Consider the following 20904-nt stretch of genomic DNA (forward strand, 5'->3'; position numbering starts at 1 on the left):
AATGGAAGGATCCAGTGGGTCCTGGAAAACTACAGGCGAGTCTGGGCCCTGGGGTCCTCCGCAAACTGTGGCAACAGCCAAGGAAAAAATAGGCAGTAAAAACCTTGAACCCCTACCCGGACCATTACTAACTTCAGCCTGTCTGTCCGTTCGCACTTCCCTCAAGATTTGCTGAGCTGAGGATGTAGCTCAGTTGGTAGCGTGCTTGCATAGCATGCACAAAGCCCTGCGGTTGATTCCTAATGCATGGCATGCAGGTCTGTAACCCCAGTTCTTGGAAGGTAGATGCAGAAGGATCAGAAGTCCAAGGTCATGAGTTTGAGGCCAGCCTTAGCTAGACACCCTATCTCCAAAAGGAAAAAAAAAAAAAGATTATTTGCCAATCAGTTGAATGTGAAGCAGATTTTTCTGGCAAGAGCAAGTAGGAGAATGATACTGTAACTCACCAAGGGAGGCCCAAACAGGAACAAATACAAAGAAGAAAACGGAAGATTCTGTTAGACAAGATGGGCCTGCCTATTAAACATCTGAATGGAGGTATCAGGTAGGCAGTTGGGTAAATTGTCTATAACCTGGAATGGAGACCCATAAATGAGAATCATTAGCTTGTAGATGTATTTACCCCTTGGGTTCAGATAATACCACATTTAAAGAAAATCCAGACAAAGAAGAGGAGACCAATGCCTGAACATTGGGAAGCTCCAGCATTTGTTGGGTTCAGGAAGAGGAAGAAGGAACAATCAAGAAAACAGTGGCCAGTGTACAGCAGGAAAACTTGAGCATGCGGTCCTCCAGAAGCCAAGTGAGAGGCCTCTGAAGGAGAAGGAAGGGCAACTTAGTGTCCTTGAAGTGGATCCTAAGAAGTGGATATGGTGTACATACTGCACACGGGTGAATAGACAGACTGTGTGGTCAGTGCAGTAAGGACATCCAGCTCTGCAGCAGATGCTTAGAGCTGTTAAATCTTTCAGACGCCATGGAGCAGTCTTGGTAGAGAAAGAGAAGCTGCCTAAGTGGAGTGTGCAGGGCAAGTACCATACAAGGGTGCATTGACAGTGCTGTTATTTGGCATGTCTATGACCTCTTCCATATGCTTGTGGTCCAAAGAAGTAGAAGGATGCCAAAGACCTCCTTAAAAGTTGAATCAGAATGTGGAATGTCATATTTATAATTTCAAGGTTGTATATTGTAAATGTCAGACAAGATTGAGTCCAACTTGTTTAAAGAAAAGTACCATAGTATCCATAAGAATCTGTGGAGTATCTGATCCACTGTTTGGATTTTTCTTCATTTGCAAGATTGAAATGATACGAATTGAAATAGCTCAATCATAGCTTGACATGGCTCTTTAATATTTAACATGCAGTGAAACTCATACTCCAGACATAACTTTTCTTCATCTCTGCTATTTGCCAATCAAACATCATTTGTGTAAGTCATATTATTTTCCCCTGTATGAAGTCTATGCCTTTAATATATAGTACCATTAGTGTATTTTACTTGTATATAGTCTCATTTATATGACTATTTTAACAAACGGTCATGCATTGATTATGTGCAGGAACTAAAGGAGACGTCCCAGATTTTGGCACAGTAGAATACTGGTTCCGATTAAGAGTTCCCATGGATCAAGCAATTCGACTTTATCGAGAGCGGGCAAAGGCATTAGGATATATAACATCAAATTTTAAGAAGCCAGAGAAAGTGCAATTGGTAAGCTTGTTTGACTGTAAGACCTTTTTATAGCACATGAATCTGTACTATCTCTTTATATCTCATGTTTTAAACTAAAGCTATTTTCTTTTACAGGCATAAACAGCTAATTTAACCTTTTATTTTAAAATAATCAGACTCTCAAGAAGTAGTGAGAACAATAGAGCTGGCCTATGTATACCTTCTTCCAACTCCAACATCTTACACAGTTATAACCCTGAAAAGTAGAAACCAAACTGGGAATATGGTTGTGTGAGTGGTATCCCAGCTCTTTGGGGGACAGGAGCACAAAGATTAGAGATTCAAGGCCAGCCTTGGCAACTTTGCCAGATCCTGAATTAAAACATTTTAAAGGGCTACGGATGTAGTTCTGGGATAGAGTACTTGCCCGGCATGTACGATGCTGGGCTCTTGGTTCACTCCCTAGTGCTGAAAACCAAATAAGACAAGAAATTGGTACTATGTACTACTAGCTGAGCTCCACAATTTATTCAGACTTCCTCAGTATTTGTACACAGTCATTTGTGCGTTCATTCTCTGAAGTCTTATTGTTTGTAGACATTCACTAAACCACTCCCACAAGACACAGAACTGATCCATTGATAAGAAAGAATTCCCTTGTACTCCCTAAGACACTTTTAGGAAATATAACTATAGTGGTGTTATCACACATCAAGAGACCTTCAATTAATGATTTATACTGTTAAAGAAATAACTATATTACTCTCTATTCTTCTTTCAAACTGTTCCCTATCATTAGATTTTTGAAATGCAAAGTAGAATATAAAATTAATATTTTATTACTGAAAACCAGAAGTTTAAATGCAGCTCTCCATTACTCAAACTGTATTTCAGTGAGTCTTAATAGCACAATTCAATTGGTTCCATGAACTAGTAAATGCACTAAATCAAGTTTAATAGAATTCTGGAGTTGATGGCCTCTTATATATAACATGAATATCAAAAGAAAACAAAAGATGTGAATGACTTGGACTGAGCATGGTAGAAGCACGTTGAAAGATATGTGCAGCCATAATTATCTGTCTTCTTTCCTTGGAGTCAATGGTCTGGGCCCTGGGGGCCCGGTTCATGTTAGGTGATCCCATTTCCTCTAGTAGTCCACCCAGTTATCATTTAGGACGATCCCTGTGGCCTTCTGAGAGCAAGTGAGAGCAAGACTCTTCATGCCTAGCGCATGTAAAGGTGGGAGCTGTCTACAGCCATCTTCCATCATGTTTGCCTGCAAGATGACATATACAAAGAATCTGAAGAGAGAATAATGTGCTGATATTCAGAGAAAAATGGAGAACAAATGGTAAATTCTAGTGTTTTCCCAATCATACAAGCTTGCCGGGGACCAACCCTATTTCTGTTGTACAGATCCATGAAGTATCCCTGTACTGTTATGTGAAATGGTCTTCTTTGTTACTTATTCGAGGTGTATTGTTTTCTTTGGCTTTAGCTTTAAAGACATGTGTAAATGTAGATTCTCAAACCAAAAGGGACATGACACCTGCTTTCCAGAGATCACCTTCATGGATTATTCTTCATAGCACACCTTGAAAGGATCTGTTACAGAGATGAGAGTTAGTGTTTTCTTGGTTTTCTGCTTTAATTGCTTGATTGAGGGAGCAGAGGTAGGGAGAGGGAGTACTTTAAAAATCATTCCACTGGCCTTTCCTTGGTTGAGTGCAAGCTGTATTGTACCTGCTCTTGTTTCTTACTGCACACCAGCGGAGGTCGCCACAGGGGCATTGTTGCCAGTGTCTCTTGCACAGTCCAGACTGCAGAAGGGGCAAGGTAGAAAGCTCTCCAATGCTAAGCTAAGTGAGGCACAGGAACACTAGCATTTTCTTCATCTCTATCACAACAGCTATAAAAGTTATCACTTACTAAAATGTTTTCTAACATCTGGTGTGCTTAGTGGTGTTCCCAAGAGGGACATGGAATAGTTTCCAGCTCTGCACAGTGCCTTTGCTTGTCTCTTCAGGAATGCCCTCCCAATCCAGCGTTTTACCCTTTCAGGCTTATCTCAGAACACACTCTGGTGAGCAGGTGAGTCTCCGTTAGTTAGGACATTCTTCAGACCCATCACTGCCTTGGCTCTTCAGTAATTCAGCAGAATTAAAGAATATCACCTTAGCTTTTTTTCTTGGGTTTATCTGATATTGGGACCAATTTCTACAAATATTGGTCATCCATGTTTGTTGCCAACAGCACAGGATGTATATTCTCACACGTGCTTGGTCTTTCATTGTACCGTTCTAAAGCATGTTAGCTTTTAATACAAATCTTTTTCCTGAGTAAATGACCTTTATATGAAAGTATGTAGTTTTGTCCATTTACAAAATTTTGTTTGAAGGTTGGCAGCTAGTAATTATCTTTTAATTGTATTTTTTCTATAATATAAATCTGTATGTTTTTCCAGTTGAGTCAGCAAGCACCCACAACTGCTCAGATCAGTTCAACAGATTCCACAGATGGCAACTTAAATGAACTTCACATTACAGTAAGATGTTGCAGCAACCTCCAATCCCGAGCAAGCCACCTGCAGCCACATGCATATGTTGTGTACAAGTTTTTTGATTTTCCAGACCATGATACAGCCATCATTCCCAGTAGCAACGATCCACAATTCGATGACCATATGTGTTTCCCAGTGCCAATGAGTATGGATTTGGATCGATACCTTAAGTCAGAGTCTCTGAGTTTTTATGTGTTTGATGATAGTGATACCCAGGAGAATATTTACATAGGAAAAGTCAATGTGCCTCTGATTTCCCTGGCACATGACAGGTGTATCTCAGGTAAGAGTATGTTCTTGATTCTACAAAATTGTAAAGACAAACCTAAAGTATAAGTTAGTGTTACAGATATGATTCATCAGTAACTAATATTCCTAACCTTAAACAATATTTGTACAGGTCTATAATACTGTTTATATTTTTAGTTATTTCTTTGCTTGAAATTATAGCACTTGGGATGCTTGAGGGCATTTATGGTGTACTTAAAAGCAATGCTAACTTAATTACATTAAAGTATAAAAAGTCTAATGTTGTTTCATTCTCTCTTTCTTCCTTTGTGGTGTTACTGCCATATATATGTACATAGTATGCCCATATTTTGTCTTTTTTATTGGTATATATTAATTGCACAAAATAATGGGTTGTATTATGACGTTCTCATACATGCATATTACAGACTGTGATTATATTCGCCTCTCTTCTCCATTACTGTCTTGTCGTTCCTCCCTCCCCCACCACCTTTGCCTATATATACATTAAAACAAGAGTGAGGTGTTATAATTGCTCTCTGAAATCCTGTGCTGAAGTTAAGAGGAAAGAGAAACTGTAGTTATAGGGCTCTTGCTATTTACCTATATACTTACTTTTTATTCCTATAGATTGACTTCATTTTCACTCTGATGTATGTCCTTACCATCAGGTCATTTCCTTGTTCCATGCAGCTCTGCCTCAATCTTTTATGATATATCTTATCTTGAGGGTTATGAACCCAACAATATAATTTATAATCATTGGCTTATATAATTACCTTTTAAACATTTAAGAGGAGAAGAGAAAAGATATTTGCATGGTCTTTTTAAACTATGTATGCAGTTACCCTTTGGCCCCTCAGATGCATGGACTTGAGTTAGCGTCATGTGTCTTTTTCTTTCAGCCTGAAGAAAACTTATTTGATATGTGCTATAAATCAGGTCTACTGCCAGCAAATAGTTTCAGTAATTTTTATCTTGGAGTATTCTTACTTTGTTTTGAATTTTTTGAGGGATAGCCTTGTTGTCTGGTAGTTTGGTGGTTGGGTTTTGGTTTGGTTTGCTATCCTTCTAACACATGCAGTCCATCAACCCAGTGGCTATGGGAAAGCCATTCTTTCTAAGAAGCCTCCTGTGGACCTGACTGTAAGTCACATAAACATGATGCTGCTTTTAAGGCTTTGCTTGAAGTTCTCAATATTTTGTGTGTAGATGTATTTCCTCTTGTGTCTCTCCTGCTTGTAGCTTATTGGGCTTCCAATATATGTAGTACAATGCTACACATCTGATTTGGAAAGTTCTCCATCATTTCTTCTTTGGTTATTAGTTTCTCCTGACACTCAGGTCGGTATATTTAATAACACACCGCAGGTCTCTCTGGCTTGGTTCCCCTTTCTTCTCATCATTTACATTTGATAGTTTTACTGTTGTATCTTCAAGTCCACTGGATTATTTCCTGTGCCCCTTTACCTCTCCTGCTGAGCCCACTGTTAGATGTATTCCACTGCACTGTTCTTTTCGGCTCCGTCATTTCTGGTACTACTTTTTATTCTCTTCTCCATCATCCTCTACTTCCACTCCCAGTGCTAGGTCTCCAGAGGCTCACAAAAGCAAGCACTCTATCACTTGCTGACACTCTAACACCATTTCAGACAGACAGACACATAGATGAAAGATAGATTCTCTTTACTGTTTCTATTTGATAGGTCATTGTCATAAGTTTTACTTTTTTCTTAAACATTTTTATTGAAAACTTTTTCATAAAATACATTCAAATCATACTTTCCTTTCCCTTGACTCCTCCAAGATCCTTCCACCCAACACCATGCCCTTACTTTCTCTCTCTTTAGAAAGCAAACAAAAAGAAATTAAGAAAAAACACACAAACCTATAAAACAAACAAAACCCATAAAAAAACACAAAATTGGACACCATAATATACACACAAAAGACGAATAAGACAAAAACAAAAATTCCCAAACAAAGCAATTCAGACAAAAAATAGCATGAAGTTTGTTTAGTGTTGGCCATCTACGATTGGGCACACAGCCTGCCCTTAAGTATGGTTAATATACCCAGTGAAACTCCATTGGAGAAATCCAATTTTTCCTTTTCAAGCAGGTGTCAGTTGCATTTAAGTTGTGAGTTAGGAGTGGGAGCCTGTGTCCACTTTCCCTTTCAGCACTGTGAGCACATCAGGTTTGAGCCTGTGCAGGTTGTGGAGAGTGACCAATAACCCGGAAATAGCCTAGAATGTTTGTGGGTTTCCATGGGGCCCTTTGGCCAACTATTCAACTAGATATAACCCCTTTCTGGAACTGGATACTTCAATTGGTGGCTAAAGACATCTAGTTGTGGCACTGTCTCCCCCTTTATATGGTGACTCCATTTATATCTCTTTCAAATACGTTTATATTTTAAGATGCTTCTAAAGGAGTAGATTTCCATATGACCCTCTCAAATAGCCTAATGTTAGTTTTCCCTCCCCATACTCCCTTTCTTACCTTTGTCACCCACCCCCTCTCCCACTTAATCCTTCCACTAACATCTCCCTCCTGTCTCTTCAAAATTAATAATCTATTTCCTCTTCCTTGAGAGATCCTCCCTTCTCCTCAAGTCCCTCACTTGGGACATGATGCATAACCTCTGTGGTTATATAAGTTATAGCATACCTATTAAAGGCTTAGAAACTAGTATGCACATATAAGAAAAAGCAAACAAATTTTGTCTTGGGGTCTGGATTACCTCAGAATTGTTGGAGCGTTTCGTTTTTTAACTATCCATTTACCTGAATTTTTTTTTATAATTTTGGCTTAACCGCTTAGTAATATTCCATTGTGTAAATGTATTACATTGGCATTATCCATTTATCTGTTGATGAACATCAAAGCTATTTCCAATTTCTTGCTTTGAGTAGAGCAGCAATAAACATGGATGAACACGTCTCTCTATGATAGGATGTAGAGTGCTTTGGGTATATACCCAGGAGTGGTATAGCTAGATCCTGGCCCAGCCCCTTAAGGATCTACCACACTGATTTCCATAGCAGTTTAAACAAGTTTGAACCCCCTTGAGCAATGAATAGGTGTTCCCTTTCCCAACACCCTTGACAACATGAGCTATCATTCACTTTATTGATTTTGGTGATCCTGACTGGTATAAGATGAAATCTTTAAGTCGTTTTAACTCGCATTTTTCTGATGACTAAAGATATTGAACATTTTAAAGTGTGTCTTGGCCAGTTGTGTTGCACCCTTTGAGAATTCTGTTTTAGTTCTGTGCCCCATTTTTTAATTGGGTTGTTTTCTTGATGTCCAGTATTTTTTATTTCTGTATATATTTTAGATATAAGCCCTCTGTCAGATGTGAAACTGGTTCTTAAAAATGCTGTTCTGTACCCTGCTACTTTACTTTAATGATGTTGTCCTTTGCCATGCAGAAGCTTTCTTGTTTCTTCGAGGCCATGCCGTTTATTAGTTGTTGCTCTTAGAGCCTGTGCTGTTACTGTTCTGTTCAGAAAGTCTTTCCCTGTGCCAATGAGTTTAAGAGTATTCTCACTGTCAGATCCAGGGTGTCTGGTCTTATGTTGAGAACCTTGATCCATTTGGAGTTGAGCTTTATGCATGGTGATAAATGTGGATCAATTTGCAGTATTCAAGATGCAGATATCCAGTTTGACGGGCAACATTTGCTCAAGATGCTGCGTTTTTCCTAGTGTGTTTTTGGATTTTTCTTTTCAAAAATCAGCTATCCATAGGTGTTTCGACTTATATCTGGGTCTTCCATCCAATTTTATTGATTGGCATGTCTGTTTTTGTGCCAATACAATGCTGTTAGTATTACTGTAGCTCTGAAGTACAGCTTGAAATCTGGGATGGTGATACCACCAGCAGGTTTTTTATTATTCTTATTCTGGGTTGTTTTAGCTATCCTGAGTTTGTATATCTGTGTTTCCATATGAAACTGAAAATTGTTTTTTTCAATTTCTGTGATGAATTTTTTTGGAATTCTGATAGGGATTGCATTGAATCTGTACATTGCTTTTGGTAGGATGGTCATTTCTACTTTATAAAACTGTGAGCACAGGAGATCTTTCCATCTGCTGCCTTTTTCAGTTTCTTCCTTCAGTGTCCTAAGGTTTTCATTATATAAGTCTTTCACTTGTTTGGTTAGAGTCACCCCAGGATATTTTATATTATTTGAAGCTATCATTAAAGGTGTTGTCTCCCTGATTTCTCTCTCATTTCACTTGTCATATATAGGAGGGCTTTGATCTTATGAGTTAGTTTGGCATCCGGCTGATTTGCTGAAGGTCTTATTAGTTATAGGTGTTCTCCAGGGGGATTTTTAGAGTCATTTATTTATACAATCGTATCATCTGCAAATAAAGATATTCTTTAATTTTCTAATTTCTTTGCTTTTTTTGGTTTGTTTTGGGGTTTTTTGTTTGTTGGTTTGTTGAGACAGGGTTTCTCTGTGTAATAGCTCTAGCTGTCCTGGAACTCTCTCTGTAGACCAGGCTGGCCTCAAACTCAAAGGCAGCCTCCTGCCTCTGCCTCCCAAGTGCTGGGATTAAAGGCATGCACCACCACCACCTGCCTCTAACTTTCCAATCTGTGTCCCATTGCTTACCTTCAGTTTTCTTATTGTTCTAGTAAGACTTTAAGTACTATATTGAATAGGTATGGAGAGTGAAAAACCTTATCTTTTACCTCGTTTTACTTGAATTGCTTTGAGTTTCTCTCCATTTATTATAAAGGGGGTGTTGTATTTTTGTCAAAGGTTTTTTTCCCCCACATCTAATGATGTGATCCTGTGGGGTTTTTTCTCTTTCAGTTTGTTTAGGTGGTGTATTACCTTTATCAATTTTTGTATGTTGAACCATCCCTGAATCTCTGAGATGAAGTATCCTTGATCACGATGGATAATCTTTTTGATGTGTTCTTGGATTTGGTTTGCAATTATTTTATTGAGAATTTTTTGCATCTATGTTAAAAAAGGAAATTGGTCTGTAATTCTCTTTATTGTGTCTTTATGTGGTTTGGATATCAGGGTAACTTTGGTCTTGTAAAACAAATTGGGCAATGTTCCTTCTGCTTATACTTTGTAGAATAGTTTGAAGAGTGTTGGCATTAATGCTTCTTTGAAAGTCTGGTAGAATTCTGTGGTAAAACCATCTAGCTCTGGGCTTATTTTGGTTGCAAGACTTTTAATTACTGCCTCTATTTCACTAAGGGCCATAGGCCTGTTGAAATTATCTGACACTGCTTTAATTTTAGTAAGTAGTAGTATCAAAAAAAAGTGCCCATTTCTTTTGGATTTCGAGGTTGGTAGTGGCCTGTTGTTTTCAAGTATATCCTTAAGATTCTCCATAGGTCACCAGCGCCTGCTCTTAAATAATGTATTTAATTTTATTTTAGCATGAAGGTGTCAGAGCCATTGGAACTGGAATTGCAGACAGTTGTGAGCTACCATATGGTGGCTGGGAATTGAACCCGGGTCCTTTGGAAGAGCAGACAGTGCTCTTAACCACTGAGCCATGTCTCCAGCCCCAGCGCCTGCTCTTATAGCCCCTTCTCATTTCTGATTTTGTTGACTTGGATATTCTCTCTCTGCCTTTTAGGTAATTTAGATAAGAGTTTGTGAATCTTAATGATTTTCCCAGAGAAACAACTCTTTGTTTCATTGATTCTTTGCTTGTTTGTTTTTCTATTTTATTGATTTCAGCCCTGAGTTTGATTATATTTGCTATCCACTCCTTTTGGGTGTGATTTTTTTCTTTTGTTCTAGAGCTTTCATATGCTGTAAAGTTACTAATATGAGATCTGATCTTTTTGTAGGCACTTAACACCATAGCTATGTTGTGTATTCATTTTCATTCAATTCTAGAAAGATTTAGTTTCTTAATTTCTGTCAACCCATTTTTCATTCAGTAATGAGTTGTTTGTTTCCATGAGTTTTTAGCTATCTGTTGTTGATGATATATAACTTTAATCCATAGTTTCAGACAGGATGCAGTGTTATTTCAACTTTGCTGTATTTGTTGAGATTTGATTTATGTGCAAATATATAGTCAGTTTTGGAGAAAGTTCCATGAGATGCTGAGAAGACAGTATATTCTTTTGTGTTTGGTTGACATATTCTGTAAATATCTGTTAGTTCCATTTGGTTTATAACTGTTAACACCAAAATTTCTGTTTAGTTTTTGTATGGATGATCTGTGTATTGGTGAGAATAGTATATTTAAGTCTCCCACTATAAAAGTGTGAGGGTCAATGTGTGGCTTAACCTATAATAGTGTTTCTCTTATGACTTTGAATGTCCTTGTGTTTGGTGCACAGATGTTAAGAATTACAACTTCCTCTTGGTGGATTTTTCCTTTGATAAGTATTTAATGTCTTTCCCTATTTATTCTGATTAATTTTTTGATTGAATTCTATTTTGTCAGATATTAAAATGGCTACATCACCTTGTTTCTTAGGTCCGCTTGCTTAGAATACCTTTTCCCAACCCTTTGCCCTGAAATTATGTCTATCCTTAATAAGATGTGTTTCTTGGTCATCAGAAGTATGGATCCTGTTTTTTGCATTCATTTTGTTAGTCTCTGACTATTTACTGGGGGATTTCGTACCATTGATGTTGAAATATACCAGTGACCAATGATTGTATATTTCTGTTATTTTTGTTGATGATGTTGTTGTTGTCGTGTGTGTGTGTGTGTGTGTGTGTGTGTGTGTGTGTGTGTGTGTGTGTGTCCCTTCTTTTGTCTTTACTGGTCTGGGATTATTTATTTCTTGTGTTTTCTTTGACATAGTTAACCTAAAGAGAACTTCTCTACAGATTTGTAAATAGATATTGCTTAAATTTTGCTTTATCATGAAATGTCTCATTTATTCCATCTATGATGATTGAAAATTTTGCTGGGTATAGTAATTTGGACTGGCATTGTGGTCTCTTAAGAGCCTTTAGCACATCTGTTCAGGCCCTTCTGGCTTTTAGAATCTCCACTGGGAAGTCAGGCATAATTCTAAGAGGTCTGCCTTTATATGTTACTTGTTCTTTGTCCCTTGTTGCTTTTAATATTCTTCCTTCTGTTCTATAGGAGTAAGAGCTAAGAAGGTCCATAGGAGGGAGGAAAGCAGGGTGTTCCTCCAGAATCTGCTTAGTCCTCTGGGAATAGGGGGAGAGAGGGCAGGGGAGAAGCCACATTAGGTAGTTTTCTACAGAGCTGGGGATGAGACTGGGAGATGGATATGGAGGAGAGGAGAGAGAGTGAAAATCTGCATTTAGTCTACCTGCTTTCCTGACTTGATTCTCTGTCAGGCTTGGCTCACAGGTTCCCAGAGAAAACCTGCTGGGATTGGGGGTGGGGATAACAGGGTTAGAGCGGAAGTTAGAGGAGATTGGTTGGGAGGAGAGAAGGGAGGGGTGAAGATCCAGTTAGCCTACCTGCTTTCCTGGCAAGACTGACCTCTAGCCAATGGACAGAACATTCTCCACAGTAGAGTGGAGAGTGGGATATTACTTTCTCACATACTCTGGTGCCTCACCTTTGACCATGTCCCCTGGAGGGGGAGACCTGGTGGTACTCAGAGGAAGGATAGCAGGGTACCAAGAAGAGACTTGATACCCTATGAACATATACAGGGGGAGGTAATCCCCCTCAGGAACAGTCATAGGGGAGGGGAATAAGGGGAAAATGGGAGGGAGGGAAGAATGGGAGGATACAAGGGATGGGATAACCATTGAGATGTAACAAGAATAAATTAATAAAGGTGAAAAAAATGAAAAAAAAAAAAAAAGACTGACCTCTAGGTTCCCAGAGACCGCCTGCTGGCTCTAGAGGCCGGGATAAAGCAGTGAGTGGGGTGAAGAAAGTTTGGAGGGGAAGATCTGTGTGTTTCCTCTGTGTGGGCAGATAGGGGGCAAGGCTGCAGCAGGTAGGCCGCCACACAGCCAAGGGTGCCAAAGGAGGATTGGATTTGGAGGAGAGGAGGGCAGGGGAAGATCTGCAGTCAGCCTACCTGCTTCCCTGGCCTGGGGGTCAGGGGACAGGAAGGAAGGGGAGACCACAGTAGATGTGCCGCTGCAGAGCTTGGGATAGGACTTGGAGACTGGGTTTGGAGAGGTGAGGATCCATGATGAGGCTCCCTGCTGCCTTGGCTCTAGTGGCCTTCAGGCTCCCTGCGCGCGGCTGTAATCCCTACAGTAACAAAGCTTCACTCTGGCATTGAGAAGATGATTTCATAATTTGCAGGGATATTTGAGTTAATGGATAATGAAAAGCATGCTGCAGGAACCATCCAAGTTATATTGAAATGGAAATTCACCTACCTTCCACCAAGTGGATCAATAAGTACTGAAGACCTAGGGAAATTCATATGCAGAGAAGAGCCAGAGGCTGTGCAGAGACTACCTCCAACATCCTCAGCCCTTACATCAGTTGTGAGTGATGGTGACTTTCGATTTCAAGTAAAATACTTGCAATATAAGCTTAATAGCCATATAATTCTACCAAAAACTAACTGAAGCCTCCTCTAAAATGCAATGATCATCATGTCTGACATATCACTTTATCTTAGGCGCCAAAACCTAAACCAAGGCAACGTTTAACACTTGTGGACAAAAAGGTCTCTTTTGTGGATACCGTGCCGCACCTGAGTCCTGTAAGTAATAAATACTCTAAATACCTACTTCCCTCTCCTGTAGCAAATACTTGAGAGTATAGGCTACACTGTCCCTTCCTGACATAGCCAAGACAGGAAGCGCAGCGTGTCTTCACCATGGTAGCCGACATGCCTTCCATCACCCTGCAGCCCTTCCCAGCTTCCCACAGTGTCTTCTGCTTCCATTTACACAACAGCCCTCAAAGAAGTTTATAAATGCTGTCCCTTCCCTCACATTGTTTTTTATTTTACACAGCCAAACATGTATCTTCCTAAGACTGCTCTATATGAATACAAAATAACATACATGGGTTTTTTCCATTAATTCAAGGAGACTTCTCCTCCTCCTCCTAACGATACAAAGGACAGTTTCCCAGAAGTGGCACATACACCAGAGACGGAAAACAGTACGCCAGCTGATACATACACCTCCAAGGTATGCCTTTGTATTAAAATTATTTTGAAAAGTTTGTTTGGGGACTTTAAAACCTTTGTCTAGACCTGATTCATGAGATCATTGTATCTTTCCTACTCCTATATATGACTTTTTATGTTAGATTTTTAAAATAATAAGTATAACAGATATAGTTGCCCATGTATTGACAGAGAATATAAGCATATAGACTAAAATCAATATAAAGGTCATTTGAGATTGACACATCTTTATTGTTTTATTTAGTTTTGTTGAGACATGATTTTATGTATGCCAGGCTGGTCTCAAAGTCACTGTGTAGCTGTGGATGACCTGGAATTCCACATCCACAAGCCTCTGCTTTCATGTGATGGTGTTACAGACATGCACTACCACATCAGGCTAACCTATGGCCTTCATTCTTAGTGTATACTTGCATTGTATTGACCTGTGTGTTTTCATCCATACAATCTAAATGACTTTTTTAAATGAGTCAAATAGCTATGTAGCATATCTCTGTGTGTTTTATTGTTTTCAGTGACAATGCTAATTGTGGAGCAAGAAGTGGTGGAGCTGGTAGAGGAGGAGGTGGTGGTTTAGAGACAAGCTCACTTGTAGCTCAGACTAGCTTTGAACTCACTTCTCCTTGTACACCCATGCTGGCCTCCTGAGTGTTGGGATGATCCGCATGAGAGACTGTCCGACTGGATGTCTGTGCACTCAAGTCTCAGTGTACATTTTATTATTCAGGTGCTCCAGCAAGAATGCTATAAAATGTAACCCAGGCAGTAATAACTACAGCAATGTGTTTCTCCTCTCCATGTTTCACAGGAAAGCAGTGTGGCTGAGGTAGAAGAAAACATGGAGAAAATGCAACAAGGAAAAGACAATGACATCTCTTTCCTATCTGAGGGTCAGCTTGCATCACAAAGTGTGGCTTCCTCTGAAGATGAAACAGAAATAACAGAAGAACTGGAGCCAGAAGGTGACTCTGTGTTTAAACTGTTGCTGTTCACCTGACTCTGCCTTGCTTTGTCTGTGAGAGCATCCATGCCATATACTACACATAGTTCAGTAGTGAGCCCACCTTGTGATACCCGCCTCTTGACAGAAGTGGTGGTGAGAGGTGGTCGTGTCCCGGCCCGCAGGAAAAATCAAATGAGGGTTCACCTGAAAGAGGGAGTGGGGATTGAAAGTAGGATACAGAGATGTGAGAAATAACAAATCAAGTCAGGAAATTTCTGATCAAGATTCTTCTTTAATGCGGACGAGTAAGACTTTATATAGTAAGGTCAGTAGGATCTATTCTGATCCCTCTCTCCCCAGCTCCCAAGGCAAGAAGAACACAATAGCCTGAATAGCTCTCTGTAAGAACTTCCTATTACTGAGTAGCTCTCTGAAAGGATTTCCTTAACCTTCCAGGTGTTTCTCAGTAGGGACTTCCCTACTTCTTTCTTTGTGTGTGTGTGTGTGTGTGTGTGTGTGTGTGTGTGTGTGTGTGTGTGTGTGTGTGTGTGAGATTTTTTAAATACATTTTATTAATTTATTCATATTACATCTCAATTGTTATCCCATCCCTTGTATCCTCCCATTCCTTCTTCCCTCCCATTTTCCCCTTACTCCCCTCCCCTATGACTGTGACTGAGGGGGACCTCCTCCCCCTGTATATGCTCATAGGGTATCAAGTCTCTTCTTGGTAGCCTGCTGTCCTTCCTCTGAGTGCCAGCAGGCCTCCCCATCCAGGGGACATGGTCAAATATGGGGCACTAGCGTTCATGTGAAAGTCAGACCCCACTCTCCACTCAATTGTGGAGAATGTCCTGTCCATTGGCTAGACCTGGGTAGGGCTTCAAAGTTTACTACACGTATTGTCTTTGGTTGGTGCCATAGTTTGAACAGGACCCCTGGGCCCAGATCTGCCCATCATAATGTTCTTGTAGGTTTCTAGGACCCTCTGGATCCTTCTATTTCCCCATTCTCCCATGCTCCTCTCACCTAGAGTCCCAATAGGATGTCCTCCCCTCTGTCCCACTTTCCTGGTAAGTGAAGGCTTTCATGGGACATGCCCCTTGGGCTAGTGTCCAAATATAAGTGAGTATATACCATTTGACTCTTTCTGCTTCTGGGTTAACTCACTCATTATGATCATTTCTAGTTCAATCCATTTGTCCACAAATTTTGGGAATTCCTTGCTTTTAATAGCTGAGTAGTATTCCATAGTGTAAATGTACCACAGTTTCTTTATCCATTCTTCTACTGAGGGACACTTAGGCTGTTTCCATGTTCTAGCTATTATGAATAAGGCTGCTATGAACATGGTTGAGCAAATGTTCTTGTTGTGTGCTGGAGCATCTTCTGGGTATATTCCAAGGAGCGGAATAGCTGGCTCTTGAGGAAGCCCTATTCCCAGTTTTCTGATATAGCTCCAGATAGATTTCCAAAGCGAGGATGTGGAGAGAGAGGAACACTCCTTCATTGCTGGTGGGAATGCAAACTGGTATTCCCTACTAATTTCAAAGGTAAATAGTCCAAGGATGGCCTGGAACACAAGACCTCCTCCAGCAGAGCTCAGCAGCTGGAAGGTCACAGCATGCAGCCTAAGCGCAGGATTTCTGACGTGGCAGAATTTAGCAGGGCTCCCCACATAGGTCTTTGGCTGTCATCTCTCTCTTCTTAGGTCTACTTGGGGCTCCCACATAGAACACAGGTGTCCTTGCTGAGGCTGTCCACAACTTATGTTCTAGACATGTTATATTCTCTTTGGGTTTAATATTATCAGTTGGGTCATTCTTTAGCTTTGACTTTCTAAAATTAAAATCAAGAATTGCAACTTTAAAAAAGACAACGTACTGTCTTATTTCATTTATATAAAAGGGAACTGACTGTTTAGACAGGAAGCAGGTAGGTAGCCTGGAGCAGAGGAGAGAGATTCTGAAGGAAACAGAGGAGTGTTGGCTAGGTCCCCTACCTTTTTAAAGACATGTATTGATTTTGCACGTGTATGTACATGTATGCATGGTATACACACAGTTGGAAGTCAGAGAATGTCTTTTGCAGGTTGGTTCTCTCCTTCTATGTAGGTTCCAGGTATCAAATTCAGGTCATCAGGTTTGGTGACAGGCACCTTTACTTGCTGAACCATCTTGCTGGCCCATATTTATTATTTTAATTTGGAAGATAGTTCCACACAATTAAATGTCAAGTATCGAATTTTGTAGTTTAAGTATGTATGTAATTTATTGTATATGTGTTTTTTACTTAATAGAGCTGTATTTTTAAACAGGGTTTTTTTACACAATATTTTCTGTGAGCCATTGAAAAGTATCTGCTGTGTGATACAGATGTGGGCTTGGTTATTGGGGAAGCTTGACTGCCACATAGGAGCTGGGGCTGAGCACCAGTCTCCGCTCACCACCCTGGACACTCTAGCAGGCACCAGTACCTCTCAGGCTTAATTACTAAGTAGATGAAAATTCATATGGCAACTTAAAAGAATGCGTAGGAGGGAAATAGAAGAAAGATGTTCTTTGTATAATTGATGACCACAGATCCAGCCTGGCTAGATAGCTTATGTCTCATACTCAATTGCATGGATATAAAAGGGCTGTCTTTCACTGTGTAGCTACAGCTGCTGATGGCCTAGTGACACAGTTTCATCAGCTTCCTACTGGTGTAAAAAAGAGAAAGACTTTATCACAGTACAGTTTTCTTATAGAAGCACACCACTTCATGGTATGGTCCTGCCTATATACTGCCCTATAAGACTGCTGCATGGCATGAGCAGTGATGGTATACCTTGGCATAGGTATGTGCAGCCTGCTGGCTGGTTCATCAGCACAGATGTGTATAGCATCCTTCATCACAGACTGATGAAGGAAGGAAAAATGGACACATAAAACATTCAGCTTCTTGTTAGTGTTGGTCACAATCTCACCGGTATACTTTTGACTGTAGTTAACTATGTTCAGATTGTTTTACTAATTTTTTAGGATAATATACAAAGTAATACATGTCCTCGTTGCATTTCCGTACATTTGTGTCATTATAGCTTGTTTTCATTCATTTTCCTCCCTACGCCACTGCAGCTGGTTGTCTTTCTCCCCCAGCTAATCCCACCTTCTTTTCTATCACATGTATTGCAATAACACATTTTAATTGCTGCATAAATTCATATGCCCAGAATATTTGAAAGAATTGCAGTCCCGCTCACCTGTATTTTGTGAATATCCTGAAAGTATTTACTTAATGCCATCCATGCACAAATAACATAAACTGTGACGGAAGTGTGGCTTCTCTTTGGGAAATGTTCTCCTTCCTTCAGTCTTTGATGGCTTTCCATTGAAATGGTTCCATTTTCATGAAAGCGTAGTCCACCTTTGCTGTGCATGTATTGGCTGTCCTAGTTCTTGATGGTGTTCTCTACTTGGGATTATAATAAAGCTCAAATGTTTTGAGTCTTGTTTGCTACCAGCATATATGGAAATTTGTCAATCTGCTCCTAGCTTAAAGTACAGTAAGCATAACATAGGAACATTTTAAATAATTAGAGAAATTATGAAGCATAATAAAGTGCAGATCTAAAGAGAAAAAAGAAAGGGCTGGAGAGACAGCTCAGTGGGAAGAGGTTCTTGCCTCCGACCCTGAGAACCTGAGTTTCATTCCCCACATAACGGAAGGAGAGAACTGACTCCCAAAAGTTATTCTCTGATCTCCACATTAGTGCCCATCACACACACGTGTGCGTGTGCAAGAAACAACTAAATTTAAAAATTTAAGAAAAAAGCAACATCTATTACCTTATGCTTCCATTGCTTTCATTAATTTTATAACATAACAATAATTATTTTTACTTTTGTGTTTACTAAAATTAAACATGGGAGTTTTCTCGGGTTACATTTTCCTTTTCTAAAGTGTACATGCAAATGTCCTTGCAGCTAGAAGTGACAGACCTCGTGGTTGGGTTGTTCTTTTATGTTGTCCTGTGGCATGTACAATGGCTACATTGGCTAACCTGGGTAAATATTGTCCCGTGTTTTCTGACAGATGAAGACAAATCAGCTTCAGACAGTGATGACTGTGTCATTCCCAGTGCAGTCTCCAAGAACACCAATAAGGTGAGCAGCTTGTGCAGTGTCCTAAACTGAGGCTGACTTTCACTCTCAGCGTATCAGTCTTCATAAATGGATATTTAAGGCAAAAGCGTTTCTGGAAAAAAATTAATGTGTCTACTGCAAGACACATTTTGTCTTGTGTTTGTGTATGTGTGTGTGTACATGTCTATATGCAGGCACATGCTTGTGCATGTGTGTAGAGGTCAGGAGTCAACACCGGGGCTCTTTTTCTGGCCCTGCCAATTGGCAAGCATGCCCAGAGACTTTCCTGTCCCCAGCTCCCTGGTGCTGGCATTACAGATTCATGCTGCCGTGTCCAACTCAGCTTCTCATGCTCGCACAGAAAGCACATAACCCACTGCACCACCTCCTCAGCCTGCTGGTACTTATATTATGGCATGGGCTGCAACATGCAAGCCTGACTTTTTACAAGGATACCCGACCTGGTAGCATGATCCACCTCTTGCTAAAACCAGCTGACTGCCCTTTCAGTGTCTGTGTACAAAGATACGTTAAAGCAGATTTGTGTCTCAGAGGTTACAACTGTGAGACCGCATGGAAACTAGAGTAGCTTACCCTACATAGCTTCATAGAGTCTAAGCATGTCTCTTGGTAAACTGTTAGTTCAGACAAAAAAATCAAAACTATTCAGAAAATAATTAAACATGTCCAAGAATTCATTGGGAATTTTTTTAATCACATCACTGAAATGTGGTATATAAACTGAAACATTGAAATGAAAGTTGTATTTCAAAATATGAATGAGAGATTTCCTGAGTATAAGAGCATTTTTATCATGGGGGAAGCTTTGTAAATACCACCAGGCAGGAAACACAGGCCTAAGTTCTTAATACTCAGGAGAATGAGGCGGGAGAAGCGCAAGTTCAAGCCTAGCTACCTTAGAAAAAGAAACAAGGACGGGCGACATTGTGTAGTTGTTAATGGACCTGTGTTCAATCCCTGGATCCCGCATAGTAGGAGGGAAAAACACACTCCTGCAAGTGTCGTCTCCACACATATCATGGCACATGTACACCCATATATATAACACAAACTAGATACATATCTAAGGATTATTTTTCAGGAAAGAAAGAGGGGCCAGGCGTGGTGACACACACCTTTAATCCCAGCACTCAGGAGGCAGAAGCAGGCGGATCGCTGTGAGTTCGAGGCCAGCCTGGTCTACAAAGTGAGTCCAGGACAGCCAAGACTACACAGAGAAACCATGTCTCGAAAAACCAAAAGAAAAGAGAAGAAAGAGAAGATCTGTGGTGTGGTTCAGTGGTCAAGCCCTTGCCTGGCACTCAAGGCCTTGATCCCCATCACTAGAGAGCAAGGATGGAGAGACCAAAGGTCTCTCTTCATCTATATTAATTTCCATGGATATTTTATTTATTTTGGAATTTCTTCTCCCATGGAAAAAATCCAATACTTCTGTTCAACTCCTCTTTCACATATTGTTAATTTGATATCTCTGTAAAACAAAACCATGAGTATAACAGGTTTGTACAGGGCCTCCATGAAATGAAGATATACATTTTTATATATGTGTATGTGTTCGTGTGTGTGTGTGTACAGCAGCTGACATTTCCCCATCACTGTCCACCTTTTGTTTAAGCATGCTCTCTCACTGAACCCGGTGCTCACTGATGGGCTACATTGTTTGGCCTGTGAATTCCAATCTGTCTGCCTGTGTCCACCTCCCCGATGCTGGGGGTTACAGGCACCTGCTGCTGCCATCAGTTTTCACATAGCCACTGGGGATTGAACTTGGGTCCTCATGATTACACAACCCAAGATATCTATTTTGTGTCTGATAAAGAAAACATGTCATCTTTCTAAAGTTGTATTACTGTAATTAGTATCTACTTACCACTTATATTAATTAGTATCACCTAACCTGAGGTAACCTGGTATGCAGAACTTGCATTGCTCAAATTTGATAAGTCAAAGAAGGAATTTTTATTTGTTTATCTGAGCAGTTTTAATTATAGTACTCAGTTAATGTTTTTGCTTAATCAAATGCTGAAATGTTGAATAATTTTATCAAACCAGTGAATGGAAATTCTCAGCCTCCCATTAGAACTGATAATAATATCAGTAAGGAAGTAAGCATTCTGTGTAAGGTTTGGTTTTATAGTCTTAAGCAGAACTGACAATAAATGATGGATGGATAGATGGATGGATGGATGGAGTGATTAGTCAGACAGATTTACTAAAGAATTGGCT

The 20904-nt window shown here is 40.0% G+C and overlaps 1 protein-coding gene across 3 annotated transcripts in view; it reads left to right on the top strand.

Moving 5' to 3' along the window:
• The window catches only part of RPGRIP1L (RPGRIP1 like), a 98147-nt gene that overhangs the window by 45980 nt on the left and 31263 nt on the right, over positions 1–20904 (top strand). For all 3 annotated transcript variants that reach the window (XR_014774499.1, XM_084756993.1, XM_084756994.1), the window contains exons 16-22: positions 1562–1713; positions 4142–4520; positions 12744–12931; positions 13069–13152; positions 13484–13588; positions 14396–14549; positions 18608–18678. Coding sequence is in view for 2 of the 3 variants with exons in the window: in XM_084756993.1 (XP_084613119.1) it covers positions 1562–1713; positions 4142–4520; positions 12744–12931; positions 13069–13152; positions 13484–13588; positions 14396–14549; positions 18608–18678 (1133 nt within the window). In the remaining variant the exon portion in view is untranslated. The remainder of the gene's footprint in view (positions 1–1561; positions 1714–4141; positions 4521–12743; positions 12932–13068; positions 13153–13483; positions 13589–14395; positions 14550–18607; positions 18679–20904) is intronic.

This window comes from Acomys minous (genome assembly GCF_964271855.1).
Source record: "Acomys minous genome assembly, chromosome: 14".
Classification (NCBI taxonomy): Eukaryota; Metazoa; Chordata; class Mammalia; order Rodentia; family Muridae; genus Acomys; species Acomys minous.